The sequence below is a fragment of the Gymnogyps californianus genome, chromosome 1 (assembly GCF_018139145.2).
Source record: "Gymnogyps californianus isolate 813 chromosome 1, ASM1813914v2, whole genome shotgun sequence".
Classification (NCBI taxonomy): Eukaryota; Metazoa; Chordata; class Aves; order Accipitriformes; family Cathartidae; genus Gymnogyps; species Gymnogyps californianus.
Genome location: NC_059471.1, coordinates 66,733,956 through 66,757,818, shown reverse-complemented (window position 1 = coordinate 66,757,818; position 23,863 = coordinate 66,733,956). Strand labels below are relative to the sequence as shown.

General features: G+C 40.3%; 1 protein-coding gene across 4 annotated transcripts in view; it reads right to left on the bottom strand.

The window, feature by feature from the left end:
- Positions 1–22,584, bottom strand: part of CUL4A (cullin 4A) — a 45,432-nt gene extending 22,848 nt beyond the window's left edge. For 3 of the 4 annotated variants that reach the window (XR_007768214.1, XM_050915349.1, XM_050915348.1), the window contains exons 1-10: positions 22,416–22,584; positions 21,556–21,671; positions 16,930–17,033; positions 14,653–14,722; positions 12,785–12,858; positions 11,122–11,284; positions 8,475–8,564; positions 7,006–7,088; positions 3,778–3,845; positions 762–880 (exon numbers count right to left, since the gene is read on the bottom strand). Coding sequence is in view for 3 of the 4 variants with exons in the window: in XM_050915349.1 (XP_050771306.1) it covers positions 762–880; positions 3,778–3,845; positions 7,006–7,088; positions 8,475–8,564; positions 11,122–11,284; positions 12,785–12,858; positions 14,653–14,722; positions 16,930–17,033; positions 21,556–21,671; positions 22,416–22,584 (1,056 nt within the window). In the remaining variant the exon portion in view is untranslated. Of the gene's footprint in view, positions 1–761; positions 881–3,777; positions 3,846–7,005; positions 7,089–8,474; positions 8,565–11,121; positions 11,285–12,784; positions 12,859–14,652; positions 14,723–15,296; positions 15,361–16,929; positions 17,034–21,555; positions 21,672–22,415 lie in introns of those variants that run through there. The other variant, XM_050915350.1, reaches the window with a different exon arrangement.
- Positions 22,585–23,863: the final 1,279 nt, after the last annotated feature.

Below are 23,863 nucleotides of genomic sequence, written 5' to 3'. Positions count from 1 at the left end.
CTGCACACTGGTGGACCATGCTGAACTCCAGACATGGGTGTGCAGGAAAGGCACCTCTGAAATGAACTGATGTTGTGCACTTAGTCCTGAAGGCTGATGAACACATGGGCGATTCAGGGGAGAACCACCACATCAGGAATTATCAACTCCAGAGAGAAATATCTTCTGTGAAGCTTTCCTGCTTTCATCTTGCAAGAGCACTACAGTGCAAGCTCTCACTATATGCATATTATGCCTAGCAAAACAAACCTGAAGCATGTAAATACAACTTTGATGATGGATTATTTTCACAGGAGTATTCTGTTCCAAATAGCTTAAACATTCATCAGCATTGCTGTAGGTTGGTTACATGTAGCACTGCTAACCTGCAGTAGAATAGCTACATTCTGATGTTTCACTGATTTTGCAGATATGTAAACAGTTGAGTGTATTTGTACCAAAACACAACACACAGTACAGTCCAGCATACTCTAAACACATGTGCATGTGGCTCTATTTAAAAGCAAAGCAAACCAAAATAACTTCTTGTATAATGTTCAAACCTATAAGGAAAGCAATTTCCAAGTAGAAATTTAAAACCAAAACTTAGGTGTTGCTGTTTCTCATCATGTGACTGTTACTGATGGGGAAGCATTAACATCCCTCCCCATATTTGCTTAAAACAGAATTTTGACGCATACACCTACATATTATCCTTGGTTTTGATAAAAGAAATATGTAACAGCATAAATTTTGACAGTAGTAAGAGATCTTCAAAATACCTTGATGTATTCACTCCAATGTTGCAAAAGGATCTGCTGCCCACCTTTTACCCGGCTGAACAGCTGGTATGTCTGGGTCAAATCTGATATTCTATTTTCATCAAGCAGGTTATCAAGTCCTAAAAAAGTTAAATCGGAAGAAAGAGCAAATTTGAATACAGTTGCATAAATACAGCTAGAAATATATTAGAAACATCTCTAAGAAACACATCAAAAGACAAGACCCTCCAGCGTGCTTAAAAAGTATGAACTTTTTAAGAGTAAATTTCTAAAAGCAAGTGATATGTTCAGGGTTAACACGTCCCCTTGTTTAAACTGGCTGAAATGATTTATGGTATAATATTTTAAAACTATTTCAACTGAAGTACTTTCCCAATAAGGCGTCGACTGTAAGCCTTTTGCAGAACGTTTATGAACAGTGCTTGATTTGAAGGGTACAGTTTTATCAAGAATCTCTAAAGAATGTCAGAAAACAGTAAGCTAAGTAAACTGCCCCAAATTTAAAGTAAAGTACTTTGCAAGATTTTTTCTGTGGAGCGTGGTGAACCTTGTTTTTAGATTAAGAACGTGCTATGAATTGTCCACGCTCGTACTGATGGAATAACACAAGACTACAAATTCCTTCCAAGCAACTCTTGCCTTTATTGATTCACCCTACATTAGACTAAGCTTTGGACTAACAAATGGAGAAGTGAAGCTCAAGGCAAAATGTGAAGCATATAACACCTACATAAACATTTTTACATTTGAGAATATGACGAATGTAGTTCCAACGTAATCAGAGATACATTGTCTGTGTTGGTGACAGAGGCTTTATTAATACGGGAGGGTAACATCAAAGATTTACGGCACTTTTTTAAATCCAGAAAGTTTGATTTTACACAAGTTGACAACTCACATCATCAGTGTAGCTGACACTGTACAACTGTCCTACTTCACAAAATACACGTCATTAATTCCAATTTTTAACTGGTATTAGATTACAAGGGATTTTCAATCACTACTGAATTATCCCATTTTCTACTATATTCTTCATCTTAAAAATACTTTCACTGTGTATTATAACTTACATGTTCAAGAATGATGTCAGGTAAACTTTTGCCTGGTATTTTGAGACTTCCTAAACTTCTGAGATATCAGAAGAATGGACATACTTTAAATGTAAGACAACAGATTACAGAGTCTTGAATACATGCAATTGGTGTCCTTTTGGCATTGAACAGGGAATTAAAAAATGCCCATGCCATCATATCCAAGCACCACCTTTTATTCATTTAAAGACACCAATACACTAACTGCTTTATTATAACCTAGATGATAAAGTTTAACCTTCCTTCTTCCCCCGGCATATGAGCTGTGTGACTGAAAAAAACATTTTGTTGCATATTTGACAAATGAAAAAGACATACAGGAGTGTCCTCTCATGCAAGGCTTCACACAACTTCCAGAAAGCCCTGCCACAGCCTTGGAAAAATTCATTATACTCACAATTAAAAAAACCACCAACATCTAGTCAATGGCAGTTGTAGTAATACAAGAAAAAAAGTTTCTTATACATATCCTGCATTTGTAAGCTTTCTTTCCCCCTGTATCAAACTGACTACATCACATGCCTTCTCCTGAGGAACAAAACCTACAAAAGGCAGCATCTTCTTCTACTTGCATGGAATACTAGGATGTTATAAGCAAGTATAATCAAATGAATGCAGAAAGTTATGCAAGTCAAGTGATGTTAGACTTACTTTTTTCTTCTTCTTTTTTTTTTTTTTTAAATGCAGACATAGAATGCAAAAGCTGATCCAACAATACTACAGTCCTAAAACGTAGTAACTAGAAAAATGTACAAATCTCTCCATATTTACATGGATGGTACATATACATTATAAACCAAGAAAAAGTTTAGTTTAAAGCAAGACCACATACTTTATGGTTAAGCCAACTGATAAACAAATGTGTCACTGGAAAAGTTACTTAAGAATACTTGAATTAAAGAGCAAGCAAAACTGACATATATCAACAAAAAATTAATTATTCTTACCTTCTGTTTATGATAAGCTTAAGAATAGCTAAGATGGAGTGACCATGCTTATTTTTATAAATGTATTGAAAACAGTGAAATAACCTATTCCCAGAGTAGTTCAGAGAAAACCGTGAGCATATGTCTATCTTTAAAGGGGACAAAGAAAGACATGAAAGGGGTATGTAGAACAACCTGAAAGTATTAACAAACACGGATGCGATGGAGCTCAAAGATACCAGACTACTAGGGACATCTGTTTTGCAGCAGTAAAGGAAACAAAGATGTAAGGACAATTTGCTAGAAGATCTAAAACCTAAAATATGGCTACTGCAAGAAAAAGAAAGATCATTTAAAGTATTAAAAAAATCAGGGAATACTGACCAAACCCAGAAATTCAGTGAAACAGGAGAGATTAAAAGTTAAGAGGAACAAAGAAATGGTGATTTGAAGACACTAATGTCTGAATAAGGACTTCCTAAGAAGACTGCAGCTCTTATCTGAAATTGCCAGACAAGAGGTAAAATACAGACAAAAGCATATGAAAGTTCATTGCCTTGGAATGTTGTCAGTTCCAATAACTCATGATTCTTGAACTATACAGTCACAAGAATATGTGAAGCTATTGCACTTGAGCTGTGTGATTATCACATAAAAGCAGCTACGACAGTAACTGCAGCTCTCATTTAAAGCTCATAGAGTTCTAGGAAATAAGCAGTTCCAAAGGTTTAACTCCTAAGCCCACTGCTGCAAGTCAAAGGAGATTTAGGGGGTTTAGCAACCTTTACAAATATGGAATTATATTTTAGATATTTGTTTCCACATATACAATTTACTTGTTACAGTGGGTATAACAGTCATAGGGTTGGCTTTCTGTATCTGTGGAAGTTCTTCCCATGGCTAATATACCTCCTTAAATAAAAGCTGTGGAGTTCATAGTTATCACAGAGTACGAGAATCTGTTGCTTATTGGAGATTACATTAATTTAAAAAAAATACCTTTTTGCAAAATAGCTGATAAGTGTTCTCCTAGTAGCTGTTTCTCCACACAAGCAATCAGTGGTTTCCTAAATAAGGCAAGAAAAGTATATTAGAAGTATTAGAGTATAAGGGAATTGCCTCCTGTCACAGTGTATTTCTGAATAACTTATATTATAATAGAAAAAAACCCAACAATTTTCTACTTAAAACAGAGGCTACAAATTAAGACAAAAATGTCACATGTGATATAAGTCAAGAAAGAAAACAGTAAACCGTCTATGTAATTAAAAAAGAAGTTCAGGTTTGAATACTAAAAAGCACGTTCCTACACAGTAGAATAGAGAAGCTTAGATACCAAAAATCAATACAAAAACGTTTCTGGAAAAAAAATCAAACTGATGTTTTCTTGGAAACAAACAAGCAAACAAACAAAACAACAAAACAAAACAAAAACCTCCAAGGGTTTGAACTCCAGAACAACACAATATATGCTGGTGATGTTCAAAACTCAAACTTTTCATCTAATTGTGTTATGCACCTACATAAGCATAAATTGAGCTAGAACCACGAGACTCAAATTTGCAAAACATTTTAAATTTGTCCTTGAATTTTCCCTACTTTTTACTATTAATATTTGTTTGACACATTCACTTTAGACAGGACTGAAAAATAATGGCAAGTTTTCCTTTACATCTTTTATAGCCTAAAGGAAGAAAGAAATGCCTGAAGTGCAAAGGGATAATTAATTTCAATGTTTGAACTTCTACTGCTGCTTACAATATGACAACAAAAGACCAACCATTTCTTTCTGAATTAAGTTTTATAAAACTGGTTCTCAGACCCTTAATTTAGATTTTCTAGAAGAGCGGTACTGGACTCGGATCGATGGAAGCCTTTTACGTAGCAGCATCGACTTTATGTCCCTACCTTTGCTAAAACACCACGTTTCCTGAAACAGCCCATCAATGACTTGCCTGACCTTCCATACAATACATAGTTTTAGTCCCTTCATCTCAAAAAGATTAAATTAGAATTTGGAAAGGTTCAGAGAAGGGAAGAGGGATGATCGAAGCATGCAGCAGCAGCTACAAGAGAAAGAACTGCACGTTTCAGGACTCTTCTTTCTGGGAAAGAGATGGCTTAGCAGGGATACAGTGCATTGACAGGCAGGGGAAAGGCGGAAGGGAACTGACTGATCACTTTCCCTTCCAAAGCAAGAACTGGGGTCATCAGTGATGGTACTGAGAGCCGGACGTAAACAAAAGGAGGCAATTTATCATGTGGTGGCTAGTGCACCGGTGGAACACTTTGCCAAAGGCGGGCACAGATGGAAAAGCTTATGTGAATCCCAGTGAGACAGTGCAAGTATTTGAAAGAGATCCAAACAGACAAGCCACATCAGGTTCAGAAAATACGCTGAGCTGAAAACAGGCAAGATACTAGGAGAGTATCAGGGCATCACATACACTTACTCTATTCTTTCCCTTCAGTGGTCGTAAGCAAACATGAAATACCAGTTAGACAGACTCTTGTTCTTAAGACATAGGGCCATTTTTATGGTCACTTCCATATCCCCTGAAATTTCCAACTACTGCTGTCTACAGCTGCTGTCTCCAACAGTAGACGGAGTCAAGGTTGTCAAATACCACCCTTTGCCTCGGAAGACCTATTCTGCCTACAGGGGAAGTAAGGATAATTTGTCTGCTTGAGACTGAGAGGCAGAGCACTATTTCCTAACAAGCAGACAGAACGAGTATTTATCTTGACCGCTAGCTAATGAATGAGCCTGAAGGTACTTTCTGTACGGCCTCAAAGTCATCTACCTCGGTCGTCTATTGACCGACCAGGAGACATGCTTATTCTGGTCAGCTGTCCAGAAAGGTTATGTACTGATGGGCTGAATAAATCCCTCTATGGGCTGCAACACCACATTCTCCATGTGTTGCACAAATCTGGTTTGAAGTATTTTGAATGGTGTTTCCCATGACGGTTTTGTCCTGGAAGTATCATTTCCATCTCAAGATCAAACCCAGTAACTAAATTTAACATCCTTTCTGCTCTTCTCATGCACACTTGGAGAGACAGTATGACCTGAGGACAACTCAAGGGCACTGATTTTAAGAACTGCTGTTTCTTAATGCAAAGAAAGGAAATTAGTGCAAAGCCTTCTAAAAGTAGGTTTCTAAGCCTTTAATTAAGGACGAGATTCAAAGCAAAGACTTGATGTATATCCAGACTGAAAATATAATGATATCAACCTATTTTTTAACTTAGACAGTAAATACATATATATATATGCTTTAAAGTTTATACACAGAAATAGTTCCATATATTTTAATGTGATTTTGCCAGAAAAAGCTCGTCACCCTGCAATCAGCATTTACAAGAAGATTCAAGTTCAAATATGTACCACGACACGCAACACGTGTGTGTGAGTATACATATAAAATGTCTGAAGAAAATAGTAAGTTAAAAAGATAATTTTTATTCAGTTATCCTTTTAACACTCAATGAAATGCCAATACGTCATCCAGAAAACTAAAAAATACGATAAAATAAAATAAAATGTTCTTTATTAACTGTTATGTTCTTTATTAAAAAAAAAAAGTGCAACAGCTTACTGCAGGACAAATTACATATGGATTTGTAGTGTGTCAGTGACTCTGCAGTACTTCCTGAACACACATTTTTACCCCAGCAAAACACATACTACTACTCAACACCCAAGTGAAAAAAGGACAAGCTACCTTGCACAATACATTGGCAGCAGCTGCACCAAAGCTGATCTACTGTTAAGTTCACATCCTGGACTGCTCATGAGTGATGTTCATGTCCTCTATCCTATGCCATAATTTAACCTTTTCTTTTCTCTTTTTGCCTAATGAGTCTTTCTCTCGCTCAAGGGATTTGTGGTTAATGTTGTTATCAGTACATGAATGGCTAAAATCAGCTGCTACTTTGATAATGCAAATTTGGGTTCTTATATGATGTTTTGCTAACTTCAGTATACACCGATAAATCTTTCTGGACAAATTTCTCCCCTCTTACTCAAAGTATATTTTGATTTTAAAGAAATCAATTTTGATAAAGTCTTAAGAAAACCAAGCTGTATCATAAGCGCTGTCAACAAGATACTGTCTGTAAGATAAGATAGAAATAATCTCTGTGTCTCTACAACCACAGATAATCACACTGTTTTATGAAGGATGCTTGACTTGTGCTAAGAATGACAAAATTTGTACTCACTGTGTGCTGTGGTCTAAATATGTTATTACTCTGTCTCCTTCTTCTTCCAAACGTTTATTAACATGGTGAAGATATTCTGGGACCTAGGAGAGAAGAGAATGTCAAGTTCAACTACAAAGGTATGAAAGGCAGATAATCGTGTTCCATGACAATTATTTTAAACTACAAATATAAAGAGAATATGAATCGGAAAGGACTATACCATCAGAATGCTGTTACATACTACATAATCTATATTTTTATTAATCAATGTTACTTTGTATTGAAAGTATTATAACCACACCTGACAGAAAGGAAGAGAAAAACAGAAATCTGAGAATTTTTCAGGGGAAGTTAATTTTTTCTCAAAACCCTTCTGAGCTAAGCTAGCCCTTAAAGTATCATGGAGCAAATTTTCAGTTGGTGTGAACCATATAGTTCTATTATTTCAATGGCAGTTTCTCCAGTGGAGTATCTGTCCCTATGGAGAGTTAAAACATTTAGCGCATATTATGACACAAGTATGAAACTCAGGCCTCAAATGATCAAAACAGTTATGCATACGTGCATATATGTACATGTATGCACACACATGCATTTACATATGCATGTATATGCATGTAGATGCATATATGTGTATGCATTATGTGCATATGCATAAGTATGTACATGTATATAGTGTATAAGTTAGGGCCTTACTCCTTTTGTGTTTTTCTGCAGCTTTCCACTAGGCTTATAAAAGCAGTAAGACTCTTGGTCTCAAAATCTGTGTCGAAGTATTTCACATCAGGTCCCAGTGGAATGCCAGGGAATGAGGTGAATGAAGCAGGATTAGACACAAGGATTCACCTCAGTGCAATGTAAACAGGCTTTTTCGAAATGTTTGTAGTGATTCAGTATTAAAATGGAATTAATAAAGGTAGTCTTCTGTATTTTAGACCACCAAGAAACACATCCATTTTCAGAGATAACCACATTTGCAGGCTGCCCACAGCAGAGCGTAATTTTATCTCAAGAGGACAAAAAACAAAACTGTCTTAAGTCTATTTAACTAATAAGGAAAAGAAACAAAACAGCAAAATAAATACAACAAAACAGTAAAAAAGTAAACTGTTTACTTAGGTATTAACCACATACTAAAATGATGCCACTGGATATTTTACAGTTCTTGGGCAAAAATAATATTGAAGGCACACCTTTAAGCTTTATGTGGAAATGACTTTCTGGTAGTGTGACTTTAGCTACACAAAATGTAACTGGGTTTCTCCACCCTTAATTATGTATTTCAAGCACCAAGGCAATCTGGAGTCTGCTCTTCCCTTTGACACAATACTGTGGTCCACATCAAAACACATGAATGTGTACATGTGTACCTGGGTACCAGTGAGTTTCACTGAACATGAATACACCACTGCACTACCAGAAGTTGTCATGTAATCCCATAGCAGATAAAACTAACATAAAAGCAATCATCTACAGCATGCACCTACCTCTCTTTCTTGCATTAATCTTTGGCCTTCTGCAGCATATAAGCAATTTGTCTCTTCCAGAAACCTCTGTTCAAATGATTCCTTGTAAACCTGCTCAAGAAATTAATTTAGTTACTTACATTAAGCTGCCAGTAAGGGTAGCATATTTTGGCTGTCAGGCATAGAGAGCAAGTAAAATCTCAAAAACGCACACAGTTATGAGAAGTGTCAGGGTAACATTACATTAACACAGAAGTACTCTGTTTGCCCCCTGCTTTTAGAAAGACTGAGATCAGAGCTGACTTCCCAGGGCAGCAATAGCGTGTTTCAGTCATCAGTACTCAAATAGTTTAAATTGACAGGCTTTTGTTTAAGGCACACAGCCCAACACCAGTACCCAACATCACAGCACAGTAATGACATCCAATCCACCTGAGCTCAAGACTCCCACTGATATTTCTGTAGGGGGGGGAAAAAAAAACAACCCAAACAACTTCCAACTAGTGAAACATTGGCACAAAACAGGTAATTCCCATCAGTAAAATAATAATACGCTCAGTAATGCATCTTCAGATCTGCCAGGTTTATCTCAGTGGCCCAGGAAAAATGAATTATACCAAATAAGGTGAACTCTCTTTCTCCAGGGAAGGAATAAGGTGTGTAAAACAGGGCACCAAAAACAATCACAGACATTGAAAAATTTCTGCATAATGATTAACAGTTTAGTATAGAAAGGAGATAAGTTAGAAAGGACAACTATGTAAAATAGTTTTAAAAAGTCTGGAGAAGGTAGCTACGGAATAACATGTAAACAGAGGGAGAGTTAGTGAAAAGAAAAAGGAAAGATTTCTTCAGTGTGGTGGAAGAATAGAAGAAAATATTTCTTCCAAAACATACAGCAGAGCTGTAAAACTCATTACATTCTGACCATTTTTTTCTCTTAAGGACTTTTAAAAGCTTGATTTTTTTTTTCAGTGCAGACTTAAATATGAAACCTCTGGCTTGACAAGCATTAAGAGCATCATAGTTCACTAATTCAGCATCACAAGTAGATATCAACTCATTCTTTCAGCCTTCTCTTTACATGAGCTCCATGTGTTCATGGAGCTCCATATTCAATAGAATTAAATACTAGGTTTCATTTCTTACCTTCCTTTCCTTCATGCTAACTGGAAAAACATTAACATAACAGTATATGGAACTATTTTCTGCACAAAATGTGTAGAGCTCTACAATAGGAAACAGCTATAGAACAGGATTTATGCAAGGATAAATCAACTTTCAGCAGCTGGGCCTCAATTGCATAATTTCCTAAAAATCAGGAATGAGTAGGAGATTGTTTTCAAACTAAATATAAGATTTGCTTAATTAATTAATCTTTCTCTAGAAGCTAACTTTTGTTGAAAGAGGGAGAAGTAGAGATCCTGGTGTATAATTACAGGACTTTGAGCACATCTCCATCTCAATGAAGTGACAGATATTATAAAAGAACAGATTAGACTAGGTTAGTTTCCCTAGTGAAAAAAAAACCCTACACTTTTAAGCCAATGAAGGAGAATGCAGACTTAAATCCAATTCTGTAAGAAGCATCCAATAAAGGGGAATGTTTATCTTTAGTTAGCAGAGTACTTTGCTAAAAAATAAAAAATGTTAAAAAGTCAACACCTAAAAAAAGCTGATGCAGTTAGAGAAACCTGGCAAATAACAATGGGGAAAAAAAAAGGGAAAAAGCACACAAAACAGATCCACACCTCCAGGTTATGTGATCTGAAAAATCATTGACAGAAGTTTGCCTTCTCTCTTGAACAGAATAATTAGTCATTAATTTTTCTGGTACACTAAAGAAAGTTACGGATGAAAGTCAGAAGGGTTAACATGAAAGGCAGAAAAGCAGGTAAGCTGCCTGACCAAAAAGGACTATTTTATGCAGTCTTCCTCTTCAAACTCTTTTTTAAACCTTCAGCCAGTTCTGTAATGCTGTACACCACTTGGGAACAGAGCAACCTCAACAGTTTTTAAGAACGAAAGACAGCTCCTAAGTTTTATAGCACATCACACAAGGCTGCAATGTCAACTAGAGGACAACCTATGCCAAAGTCAGAAGCACAGCATTTTTTAGTCTATTTGGCTACTTAGTATCTATGCTAATGGAAAGTTCCAGTAAGTCACAGATTGACCGTACCTATTTGAAAACCTTGGTCTTAACTTTGCATCCCATTCTATCCTTGGCATCTCTGCTAAGAAGTTGCCAATACAGTAATGTTTTTGTGACACAGACCCATGATCTGGCCTCCAAAAAGTGATGCCTTTTTACAGTGACAGAGGTGGGTTTTTTTTGTTCCTACATTTAATCGGCACTAGGATTAGAAAATGAGTCATTAAGACAGACAAAATATTGCACGTACTAAAAGACTTGCAAATCTATTATTTAAGACTCTGCAGGCCACTACCTCTGCTAAGGAAAACAGGCAGAGAGGTCTCATTTTAAAACAGAGAATAAAAGATTGCACATCGGGTAAAGAAGAGGCAATCTTATCAATCTAATAGCTAGATTTTGAAGCACATTCACTAGAAGAATAAAATTATTTCTGTACAACACACGAATTAGAAAAGTCTAAACTCTGTTTCTAAACATAGCCATTATTAGTAAAGCATCTGCTGTGCTCACCTGCAGATCAGACAGCATGCTCAACAAACTCCGCAGCAAACTTCTGTCCACAGCTTCACCATTTCGTTCTCGTTCGATCAGCAGGAGGATTCCATCAATAGTCTTGTTTTGAACTTGCTTGTCACTAATGACGTGATTTCTAAATAACTCTAGCCCCATATCCCTGTGTGAATATTGAAAATTAATAAATCACACTGTTGATTCTTTTCAAAAATCTGTATCTCAGCTTGAGAAAAATAAATACATATAAAATATATATAGTGTATCTATATTATACAGAAAGAGAATATATTAATGGTGTATACATTCTTTTTGACACTGTCCACTAAGAAAACTATAACAAGAATTATCATAAAAATACCAGGCCACATGCTACCAGATTCATGCACTTCAGCTGAGAACTGTGACCAGCCTGGCCGTATTTCACATAATAAACTATAACATTCTCTGTTTATTAAAAAAATTACTATTATAAAAATAATAAAAAATCTGAACATACACCATAACATAAGATTCCCTGGATCAGTCAACGTATGTGTAATTTACAAGTTTTGTTCAAAAGCATGAATTCTCTGTATGTTTAGGACCTTATGATCACCTGTATCAGATTCTTGTTTCATTCTAAGAGGATGAGGAATGGTGCCTCTATGCCATGAAGCAGCCAATTATCAAACATGCTCTTGGCGAAGGAAAACAGAGGAATCTTAGATAAAACTTGTTACCTCCAACTTCTTCATACGCATCAGGATTTCAATAAAGGGAATTTTCCCAGTATGAGGAAAAAAAGACACAAAGTATGAACAGACCTCTTCAACAACGTTTAGTAAAAGGAATCCTAACACAAAGAGCTGGAGGAAAACTACTGCAGAGGTCAGGAAGAAAGATGTCCACAGGATGAGCGAGGGGCGAGAGAAGGATGCCAGGTTCCTCAGACAGCCTGAGGAACTCCCAAGAGCACAGAAGCCAGCCAGGCAGGGAAAAGGCGCGCTCTTACTTCAGTACTTTATCTACATATTTTTTTGCTTTAGACGGAGTAACGATACCAGAAATTTTCAGCAAAGCCTGGGTTTTTTTGCTTGGGCAATGATATAAAATGCCCCTCAGGAGGGATGCTTCAAAACAGAATGCCCAATGATGTGACCGTGATGTGCTTAAAGTACGGCAGCATCATCTCAATGCTCTGAGCCACAGGTCTTGACTCTCAAGAGGCCAGTGCTGGAAAGATGATCTGCACCTTGTCAGTGTATCTGACTTATTTAAAAAAAACAGAGCAAGAAGCTGAGCATTGAATTTTGTCAAAACCAGGAGCACCTAAAGTAACACTGGGCCAGCACTAAGGCGCAGAGGCAGCAGCCTGAGGAGGTTCCCCACACAGCCAGCCTCACCCAGGCTGTGACAACTACAGCTATATATATGCCTGACTTTTAAGCATATGTTCACAGACCTTTTTCTTCTTTTACCCTCACTTTACAATGAATATTCCTGGGGAAGGAGGAAATGACACATGCATACACTGACACATGTATTTCCATAAATTAACACAAAATTTTAGAGACCTATTACACAGATCAAATATAATGTGAAAAATTTATTTTCAACCTTTGCAAATATAATAGCATGTTCAAACTCTAAAGAGCCAAAAAATACTTACATGGATACCTACCATATAGAAGGAAGCATTGAATTCTGAAGTACATATGTACGATCCAAAAATAAGAAAATGCTTCTGATCATGATCTGAAAATATATAAAGAAAATGTTTTTCTCTTCACCATCATGTGGCATTTTAAATTATAAAGCAACTTCTGAAAAACTACATCACATAGACATGCACCTTAATTACTGATGTACGTATTTTCAACTTTTACAGTGACTTGTACAGCCACTGATATGTAATTTATTGATGTTAATACTATTACTAAGCAGTACAGCCAAGTACATCCAAGACAGTTTTCAAATTCATAACCATTAACTAAACAGTTTTATTAGCCTGTTATGAGTTTTACTGCTACTGAGATACCTAAGCCATTCAAGCAGTACCACCAAGACATTCAGTAAACACCCTGAAATAGCATGCTGCCATGGTTTTTGCTTTTTAAAAAAAAGATTTAAGCAGAGACAGTAATAAGCTCTGCAACATATCTTTTCATAATAAAAGTTAGCTGCAAAAATTCACGAGAAAAATATAGATATATTAATTCTAACACGGGAAAGAAGGTATAATAATATATTATCTTTTTTAAAATTTAAAAAGTGGGATAAGGAGGTGGATTTTTAGCTTATTACTCTTTCACATTCAAAATCCATTTTTAACTTTGCTCATAAAAAGGCTGCCCAGCTTTCAGTTTAGCATTAGCATTAACTCAGGATGTCAGTAACTAACTCACTCACCCCCAAGGCCAGCTACAGAGATTTCTATCCCCAGCTGTCCACCTACTCCTTCCCTAAAAGATTTCATTGCTTCTGAAGTAATTCTCAAGCTGACGTAGTTTCTGGCCAAGCATATTAAAGTAAAACAGCAGCGAGGCTGATTTTTTTTCTTAAATACCCCAAGTGCTAACTCAGCATATGGGCAAGAAAGCCACTTGTTACAGGTTGTTGCTTTGAGGAGAAAAAATAAAAAAAGAATGCTCAAAAGTAATTAAAGTGAGAGTTCATAGTAAAAGCCATTTTATAAAAACACAGGTCCAGTTTAACTACATTTTCAAGGCAGTAAACTTCAACTCTATTTTCATCAGACTGTTGAATTTGTTTTGAATAGTTTCCATAACGCTTTCCATTTTTATTTCAGATAAAAATCACATACCTCTGCCCATCCCCCACAAGGGAGGGGAGAGGGGTGGATTCAAGGAATGAAAATAGAAATTCAACCATTTGGAGCATCTGTAGCCAAAGCTAAGTGACAATGCAATGAAAACTCATTGTAAAATGCTGGTTTAGAATTATAATGATGTATTCTTAAAGGGACAATTCACACAGAGTGTCTTTGAGAGAGGATTTTTTTCTGTAGCATAATTCATTGTGGAGGTAGAGGACAAGAAGGGCAGAAAGAAAGAGAGAGAGAGTTTCAGTTCTTTAATCTTCCTGCTTCTTAGCCCTATAGTCAGGATAATCATCTCTGCTTTGGGGGGGGCGGCGGAGGGGGGCAGGGGGGAAGTCACAAATTAACCTAGCTCTTGGAGCTATCTAAAAGCAAAGATTGTGGATTCTCCAATTACTTAACATTACAAACAGCAAACAATTTCACCATAGCCTGGTTAGTTTTTCTTTCCACCCATAGAAAACAGGTGTCAATATATTTCTGAGTGATATTCCAACTTCATATGAAACCTATGAAAGTCAGAGTTAACATAACAGAACATAAGTTTTCAACAACAAAACCACCCACAGCTAGCAAAGGGGAAAGTGAAAAGCAATGCTGAAACTTGGAGGAGGAGGTGCAACGCAGTCCCAAGTTAAAATCATGACAAACTCCTTTTTGCCAGATCTCGCACCTCAAGGATATGTATTCTGAACAAACATTCAACTTACCATTTGTCTGCAATGATCTTGCCAGCATTTATTTATCTTCTTTAAAAATAAAAGACTATCCAGAGAATCTGTACAGCACCTATTAAGGAAAACTAGCTTGCCAGTATCTTTTGAGGCCAGATTCTGGAGATGATTTTTGCCAGCCATTAAGCAAAGCTGCTCCATGGACATTCCGATGTTACTGTGACTGCCCAGGGATAAACCATTAATTGCAGAGCTTCTGCCCAGCAGAAGGGCTGGCAGTTCTCCAAAAGGCCTCCCTACGTTTTCAAGGAATAACACTCACTGCTCTTCAGTAATACCATCTAGTGGCTGTACTGTATAACTTTGATATAGATTTAAACAAGAAATTCCACCAGTGTCCAAACCAACCTTGTCACCAACTGAGGTGAGAGGGATAGAAAGGTTTACTTTGTTTGTTTAATGAGTTCACACTGTGCACAACAGGAGTGACCCTAATCTCTCAAAGGCAGTTACAGTTCTAAATAATCCTCAACAAATCCAAATACCACTCTTTTCATATACATCTCCAGGTCTCCCTAAGTTAACTATAGAGTTTTCTTCATTACACAACAGATCCAACTGTTATTTACAAATAACAGAATTCTCATGTGTCGTATGAGTAAATCCAAATGTGGCTTTACCTTCCTCTCCTGCACAGTATCATCTCCAACTCCCTCTGGCCAAATCTGATTAATCTGATCTCATGTCCTTGGGATATAAAATGGTATACCTGTAAAATAGAAAATTCTCAACTCTCCAAACCACCAGCTCTGTCAGAGGGCGGGGAGGAAGCGAAGTTGTAAAACACCAGTTTTAAATCATCTCTTCAGAAGATCATCTGAAGTCTGAAAAGGCAGGGATGCAAAAAATGGTTGACTGTACACTGCTTCAAAGCAGACTGTAAGATTCGGTTCTCAGAGATCAGTTATGTTTAAGAAACTACTGTACTGACTAATGTACTTTTTAGTTAGATGTGACTTTAAATGCATCTAAGTAAATGTAATGAAAAAATCAGCTGCCACATAAGAGGTGAATTCACAGAGCTGATTTATGTACCTATGTTTCTTCTATGCTATGTAGAAGCCAGACTCCTTAACTGGGACCCCCCAAAAAAACCCCCAAAACACACAACCCAAAACCATGTTGGGACTTAGCTAGATAATGGGGGGGCGGGGAGAAATAAAAAATTATCTTCTTTATGAGTGCAGGCACCTACCTGGGGAATGCAGTGAACTGAGAAACTGAGAGTCACAATCCAAAGCACATTTAAGGCATTCACCTGGAAAGAAGGTTCTTTCTGGGCTCCAGTCCCTTGCTTCTTTCTATTTTAACCTATCATTCTTTGCTAATAAAATACATACAGAGACCTGGTAAACACTGCTAGCACCCTAGAGTACTGTAGTATCTGTTCAGTATGGCACTTGCCAGCATCTGCTTGCTAAGGCACTCTCCAGGAACGTGGGGACAGCCAGGTGGGCACAGACTCTATTTATCCTACTGCCTGCGCAAGTGCAACCCCTAGGCTATTACACAAAAGATAACTATCACATAAAGCATGGTCTCAGCATGCAAAGCACAAAGGGATTCAGAAAATAGGGCTGGCTGCGCCCAGGTGTCCAGAGAAGATCTACAGGCACTTCTGTGACCAGTTCAGCCAGAAGAAAAGCCCAGCAACGTAACTTCAGAAAACTGGGGGGAAATTTACTATAAAACTTCAGGTTCCTGTGCATCCCAAGACAGTGATCTCCTGAACCTACAGCTCTCTACCAAGAATCTCCCAAGGTACACATAAGATACCTGAAGGGCTTGTTGAATGCCTCCGTGACACATCACTGCTGACCAGTAGTTATTATTTGTCAAACAGGTGTACTTTAAGTTTGAGAATTATTTTACAGAAGACACTGTTATTGAAAATTACTGCCGTGATTTTTTTTTAAACTATTGCTGCTGTAAGCATCCCCACTATTCACCTGCCATACAAATCCATATCTGCTGTTAAATCTCATAGTGCTATTGAAATATTCTAGATTAGGTGTAAAATTTGCATTCCTATTAAAATGACAGGTAAATTGTTATTAGTGTACTTATCGGTACACAAAAATTGTTCACCCAGATGACTAAAGTTGCTTATGCCTGATTTGAAAATATGTAAGTGGTCAAAGAACCTCTTTAACACATTGGCAATTGCTAGTGCAATTTTTACAAAGTGTTGTTTTAAAAAATAATGATTTAAACTAACCATTCTAACTATTTCTGTGCACGAGAAAAGGATATTCTCTGAATTGAAGGATTTGTGCTTTCACATGATCTTCACAGACTTGTCGCAGCTGTTTGTACAGTGTGGCAGAGACTTTGTAAGAACAGAGATTTTCAACAGCCTAAAAACCAAAAAAAGATTATGAATGAGACAAAAAAAAAAACCCAAAACAACCAAAACCTCAATTTTTTGTGCCAATGTAATCAAGGCCAACAACAAAGAGAAAAAAAATACCAGCATTATCTGTCCAAGCTGTGCACAAAACAAAACATCAAAATGAAATTATCCAAACTACATAGAAAAATTAAAGACTTCATGATTCCTTTCTGATTTTGGTCCCTTCTTATACTGCTAGATTTCGTGTACAAACAAGGTCCGCCATCACCATCTGGGTCATATTTCAGATGTGCCGTTAAACATTACCAGAATTTCCCCTCCCCTCGAATACTGCTCAGCAGCAGAAGTCTTCCTGTAGGTCCATTTTGTGCATCCTCCAGTGCATGCACACGTGCACTTTTTTGGGGGGGAATACAATCATACCAAATATTTTCATTTCTTAATAACTTCAGGTAGACATTTCAACCACTCTCTCTAAATGGTAAAGGAATACAGCTGCTTTCCTGTCACTTTATTAACTTATTTATTTCTGAATATTTCCACTGATTCACACACTCATGCTAAGGTATGTAAATTGAGGGGAAAAAGTAATAATAAAAAAACCCACAAAAAAACCCCCACATTAACCGTTAAATAAAGACTTGAATTGATTTATTGGGCTCTCATGAGATTTAGTTGAGTATTTATCCATAGTTGACTAAGACGACTGATTCTGCCCAAAACCAAACGTTCTTGTGGTCACTACATTAATGTAAATCAAGTTGTTATGCAGCTGACCTAGACTATGCTGCTACAGCTCTAGCCATCTCTAGAATACTGCTGTTCAGCTATTCAGTAATTACTTTGTCTTACACTAACATTTTTTCCTCACAAGAAACTCAGTGAGAATGCCAAAGAGAAAATGTAGCCTTGCTTGATACCACTGCCTATATTTAGACTTTGTTCCAGGCACACTTTATTTTAACTTGTGTGCTGTATTTCAATAAATTATTTTATTAATAGACCACAGCATCTGAAATGAATCGCAATGAAGACAGCCAAATGTTCTGTGAGAACTGTAAAGTTTACAGTAAGTATTTCTGGCCATTCAGTGCTTCATACAAAATTATCCAAAGGAGTTGGACATAACTTTCAGAACTAAAAATCCAGCTGTCTTTTCCTTTAACTTCACCTCAACTGCCTTTATGCTATGAGGTGATACTGCAGAGAACACTGCCTAAGATTTAAAGCACTATTTCACCTCGGCAACTAAAACTGACCCAAGAATGTCTTCCTTTGCTCCAGAGGATTTACAGGGTGACATTTTGACAAATTTTCTGATAGCGTCAATGAACTTGGACAAAGTTTCAGTATTTTCCCAGTGCTTGGCCTTTACCCAGTTTTCCCAAAATTTTAGCTTTTTTTGTTATGTCTTATTTCTTTGTAACATAAAACATTATGGTGCATAATGCCAGCATGTAAGCATTAGTAAATGTTCTTCACTCTGTTTCAGTTTGAGATCACCCAAACACATGGGCTAGGAAGTGCATGAGGGGAAAAGCGAGGCTGCTTACTTGGGCAACAGTGCTGGCTTAAAGTGTATTTCAAACTGCAGCTGTATCACCTCAGTGCCACCTCTACCAGCTGTTTCTGCTTGGGGGGGGGGGGGCATGAAATCCAGTAATTTCCTCCTTTTTCACCTTTTGTTTCATTCAGAGTTTTTGCTGCCTCTCTTTCTGAAAAATTTGATTTGACTTCTATTTGTCTTGCACACAATTATTTTGGAAAAAAGCTACAGTAATTATCACATCTACAAGGATACGAGAAAGACAACACTTTTAGACTCTCCACCTACACAAACCTAGTAAAAGTTCTGTTTCAAATCAACCTTTTAATAGCTAGCTTTGAGCAGAGTCTTCTGTTTTAACATTGAGCATGCAAATTATTGCTACTTCTTGTATTCTTTCCTCTACAGGTTCTAACATCCTGAAGAGTTTGTCTTCCAAAACACAAAGTGAATCTGCTTCCCAAAGCTCTCCCCATGGGGTAATTCTAACCTACCTGATGTCATTTTATTTAAATGCACATCAGCTATGGCTTCCTCAATTTTGATACAATATTAAAGCAAGCAAACAAACAAACAAAACTATCACACAGTGCTTATGTTATGTTTTTCATCTGGTCTTAAAACAGAAAAGTAAAATGACATCTGCAACAAACAGTATTCACACATAATCATTTTGCAGATAGTTTGTTATGTTTCCTAAGACATAGCCCTTCCTATCCATCCATCCATCCAAATAAAAGTTTGGTCAGGACTCTTATCATTTTTCTTCCTTCACTACTACACCGTCCTACTCTATGTCCTCCAGAAGGGCAGTGCTGCCCCATTTCAGGTAATTTAGGACCTTGCTGCAAAGGGAATTTTCTTTTTCCATTATTTTTATCACTTAGTCCTCACTCGGCAATTCTTTGCACTGCCCCACTTTCTCTATCCCATCAAGTATAAGCTACTTCTATCAAAATCTGTGCAATCTACCACCAATCCCAGACATCATTTCTATTTTAGTCGCAAAAAATTGGCTGTCACCCTCCCATTGCTCACTGACTACGTCTCTGCCAAGCACCTTCATGCCTGATCCCATGCTGCCTCTAATGCCTGGAAAGGAGTATCCTTCAGGCTTCCCACAAAGCCATGTCATTGTTCTTCAGTTTTTCCTCAGCCACTGTGCCAAATTAAATAAATAAATCAGAAAGTTCAAAGGCAGGCTGGTACACCAGCCTGCTCACCGCACTGAACTCTAGTAGGCCTCTCACTTCCTCCCATAATGTCAGATAAAGACTCAAAAAAAAAAAAAAAAAAAAGCCCTGATTGTAAGAACTGATGCACACAGAGATATCTTCCCCTGTGGATGACTTGGTGCTCACCAACAGGCAGTTAAAACGATCTGTAAGTACAGATCAGGTTTCCGACGGATGCTGAACTTCATCTTTTATTCCTCTGGCAGGAGAGTAAGTACCTATCTATGCATAGGCACACTGAGCACCACCACCCACTGTGCAGAAATCTTGCTGATTTGCACCGCTGCCTCCCAGATTATGGGACTGGCCTTGTGCAGTTTTTACAAATAAGCAGGCAAACAGAAAAAGCAAGAAGTACAGTTCTCCCTTCACAGTTTATCTGAAATCTCTCTCCTCCTCTCCTGCCAAAACTCAAGTCTGGCAATTTCATAGCCATATTACTATAATCTCATTTCTGAGCCTCTGAAAACAAGTTAGGTAACGCTCAAAGCAGCTGTTTGGGGTTTTTTTTTAGCTAGGCATGAAAAAGAAGGATTTTTCAAATGCTGAGTTTAAAACCATAAAATGTATTATGTAATTCAAACTCCAAAAACCTGCAGGTATTAATAGACGGATATATCACAGTCAAGTTATCTATTTAAAGGGAATAAATTATATTAAGTCAATATGCATTTGCATAATCAGCCATTTTAGACCCATATATTATATACCCTAACTAATCACAGAGACAAGTATAGTCAGCTCTCAAATTCATCCTGATTTTCTTGAGCATGGACCCAGCATGGACTGCTGGCTTTCTCCTCCCTCACAGTCTGCACTTTGCAGACAACATCAAACCTACCTCAGCTGAACATTTAGAAAATTTTAGGTGAGCATAATAACGTCTTAAGTCCTGATCTGGCAATGAGAGCCACATCTGCAGATCAAACACCTGCACCCACAGAAAACTCATAAGTAACTTAAGCTATGTAGCACAACTTAGCGCATCAGTAATTTTTTATAACATGATCACTGTAAAAAATTACTACTTCAGTTAAATACCTCAAAGCACATACTTTTAAATATAGAACTAAACCATATATAAATGGAGAAAGTAGAAAGAAATGGTTCATGAGTGTTTCTCTCTTTTACCCTCCCTAGCCCCTGTTCTAGCAGTCTAGATGTTCCAGAAATAATTTTACTAAAATGGTGAAAAAGTAAGATCCTGACTGTTATGAAAACATAACAGTAATCTGAAACACAGGTAGAAACACTGAGAGTCTGTTGCCTGCTCAATCAAGATTCTTTTTTAATTCTCCAAAGGGTACTGATGCTGAAGTCTAATTATCTAATAATAACAAATATTTCAACATTACTATTCACAAGAGACCATAGCACGTACAAAAGAGAAATCATCATAACCCTGCATCTACATAACCCAGAGAGAGTAACATCCCATTTTCAGCATCTTGAGTAGGCACTGTATCGAAGAGACCAAGACTTAAATCTCAACCCTGCTCAGGCACAGCTTTCCATGTCTCCCAACATAAACTGCTTTTTCATGGGCCCAGATCCTGGTAGCTCTCCAAAAAACTGATACATAAAACTGCAAACTGACTAGAAACAGAGCATGGAGCAAACAGTTCAGAAAATATAATCAGCTTTTAGCAAATCAAAACGCATTATGGTAAATGTGTGGCTCTGTGAAAGTCCTAAAGCAGCTAATTTTCCTCCTGTTAAACTGAAAAAAACCCTATGCGCCTTACCTGGTAGAGCTCTTCAAGGTTGTATTTAATAGAAATACTACTCTGTATGGCTCCCACCGCTTCATGAAGTTTTTGCCAGGTGTCCTGAGTATAATTATCTGGTAATTTGGGTCTTTCTGTGAAGGAAGACACAGGTAGTTGAAAACGAGCCGCCCAACGGGAGCCCGCAGCACTCTTTCTCACCCTGCTTCATTAAGTTCTGCCAAGCCATGGTGTGCTCGATCGTTTAAGTCTGGCACAAGGAGAGGGTTACTAACTCCACTCAAGGCGACGAAACCTTTGCACGGTGCGTTTGACCCCGCAGCCGGCCGGCCCCCCAACACGCCGGGGCGCCCGGGCCCGGAGCGCGGACCCTGCCCGGCAAGGGCAGAGCCGGCACCGCGACCCCGCCGGCGGCCTCGGGGCCGCTCCAGCCGCAGGGCTGCTGTGTTTTACACCCGTGTTACTTTCAGCAAGGTAACCCTCGCCTCGCTTTAATTAGTTTTGACACTAAGGTGGCTTTCTGCCCGCTTCCTACAGGGTGCAAGTCGTCGCTGCGCTGCTCCTCCCGCCGCCCCCACGCACGGAGCCCCACGCGTGTCCCCGTAAGCCCTTAAACCGGGATGGTGAAAGCAGCGGGGCGGGTTATCAGCCCGGAGGCACCCTCCCCTCGCCCAGATAAGGCGGCGGGGCGAGTGACAGCGGCAGGGCCCCCCCCTGCCGCCGGCCCGGCCCGGCCGCTGTTTGCCTGCCTTGCCTGCCTGCTGCGGGGAAGGGGCGGGGAGCGGCCGGGCCCGCGGTAAACAAAGGTCGGGACAGGGCCGGGCGGCGGGGCAGGGCGCACCTGCCGGGGCAGAGGGCCCGGCCCGGCCCGCACCCACCTCTGAAGTTCTTGATCACGAGTTTCTTGGAAGAGGCGGTCGCGCCTCCCCCTCCTCCTCCTCCTCCCCCGGCGCGGGTGGCGGCGGCCAGCGAGGCGGGCTTGGTGAGCCCGTTGGTGTGCCCCACCAAGGCCGACAAGTGCGGCTTCTTCTGGGGCTCGTCCGCCATCTCCGCCCCGGGCGCCGTGTCCGGCCGGGGCAAGACGCTGGGCTGGGCTGGGCCGGGCCGGGGCCGGCTGGTCCCCGCCTCCGCTCCCCTCCTCCTCCTCCTCCTCCGCCGCTACCCAGCCGCCCTCCCCCACCGCGCCGGGCCTCCTGGCCCTGCCCGCGGGTGGCTGCCAAGTGCCGCCGGGCCGGGAGCCACGGACAGTCGCCCGCCTCCACCCTTCTCGGGGTGCCCCGGCGGCCGGCTCGCCGTCCGCGCCATCCAGACCGGGTGCGGGTCTGGGTCTGTGGCCGGCTCCGGGCCGCCCCCGGCGCTCGGGCGTGCGGGCAGCGCCAGCCCCGCTCACAAGATGGCTCCCGCGGTCGCCGGCGGCCGGGGCAGCCTTCCGCGGGGCCGAGCGGGCGGCGGCAGCGGCTTCCCGCCATCGCGTCGCAGCCCCTCGGTTCCCCCTGCTTCGCCTGGCTCTATTTGTTGGTACCGGGGCGCGAAGGGGCGCCACGCCAAGGGGCGGCCGGGAGCAGAAGCCGACAAGCAGCCGCGTTTCCCACCCTGACCTCCCGTTTCTCACCCGGAAGAGCCACCAGCCCCGAGAGGTCGCCCGCACCCCGGTCGCCGGCAACCCCCATCCCCGCCGGGGCCTCACGCTTGTCCGAGCACAGCCCGCCAGGGCACGGAGCGTGCCCGTGTTGTACACGCGTCCCGTTAGTGCCTTTAAGAGCGATGGCTTCCGAGACCTAAATGCTCGATTTAATTTTTCGGACCCAAGTTCAGAGAGACTCCTCGCGGGCAGCGAGGCTCCCAAGAGCGCGGCCGCAGCCGGCAGGGGAAGGAAGGCGGCTGGCTGGTCAAGCCCAGGCGCTCTACCCGGGGAAGTGACAGGGGGCTCCTGCCGCTGGAGCACGGGTAGCGCAGAGCCCGGGGCTCACGGAGGGTTACCGCCCGCCTCCGTTACGAGGCGCGGGGACAAGGGCGAGCAGGAGCGACCGCTCCCGCGATACCGACAACCAGGCACAGCCGCCTCCCCGCCCACAGCCCGCGAACGTGCAGCACGCCCCAGCGCACGAGGTTTATTGCCGACGCACGCCCTCGGCCTCCGCCCATCAGCGCTTTCCCATTGGCTACCGGGGCAAAGCCACGCCTCCCGGGCGCCGCTGTGGGCGGAGAAGAGGTGCTGCAGCAGCTATTGCGGGGAGGGAGGGGTGGGAGTGAAGCGGTGGGAGGGTTCCACGTGACTCGTCGGGTCGTTCCCACTGCCCCTCGGGCGCGCGCGCCCCGGTTGGCG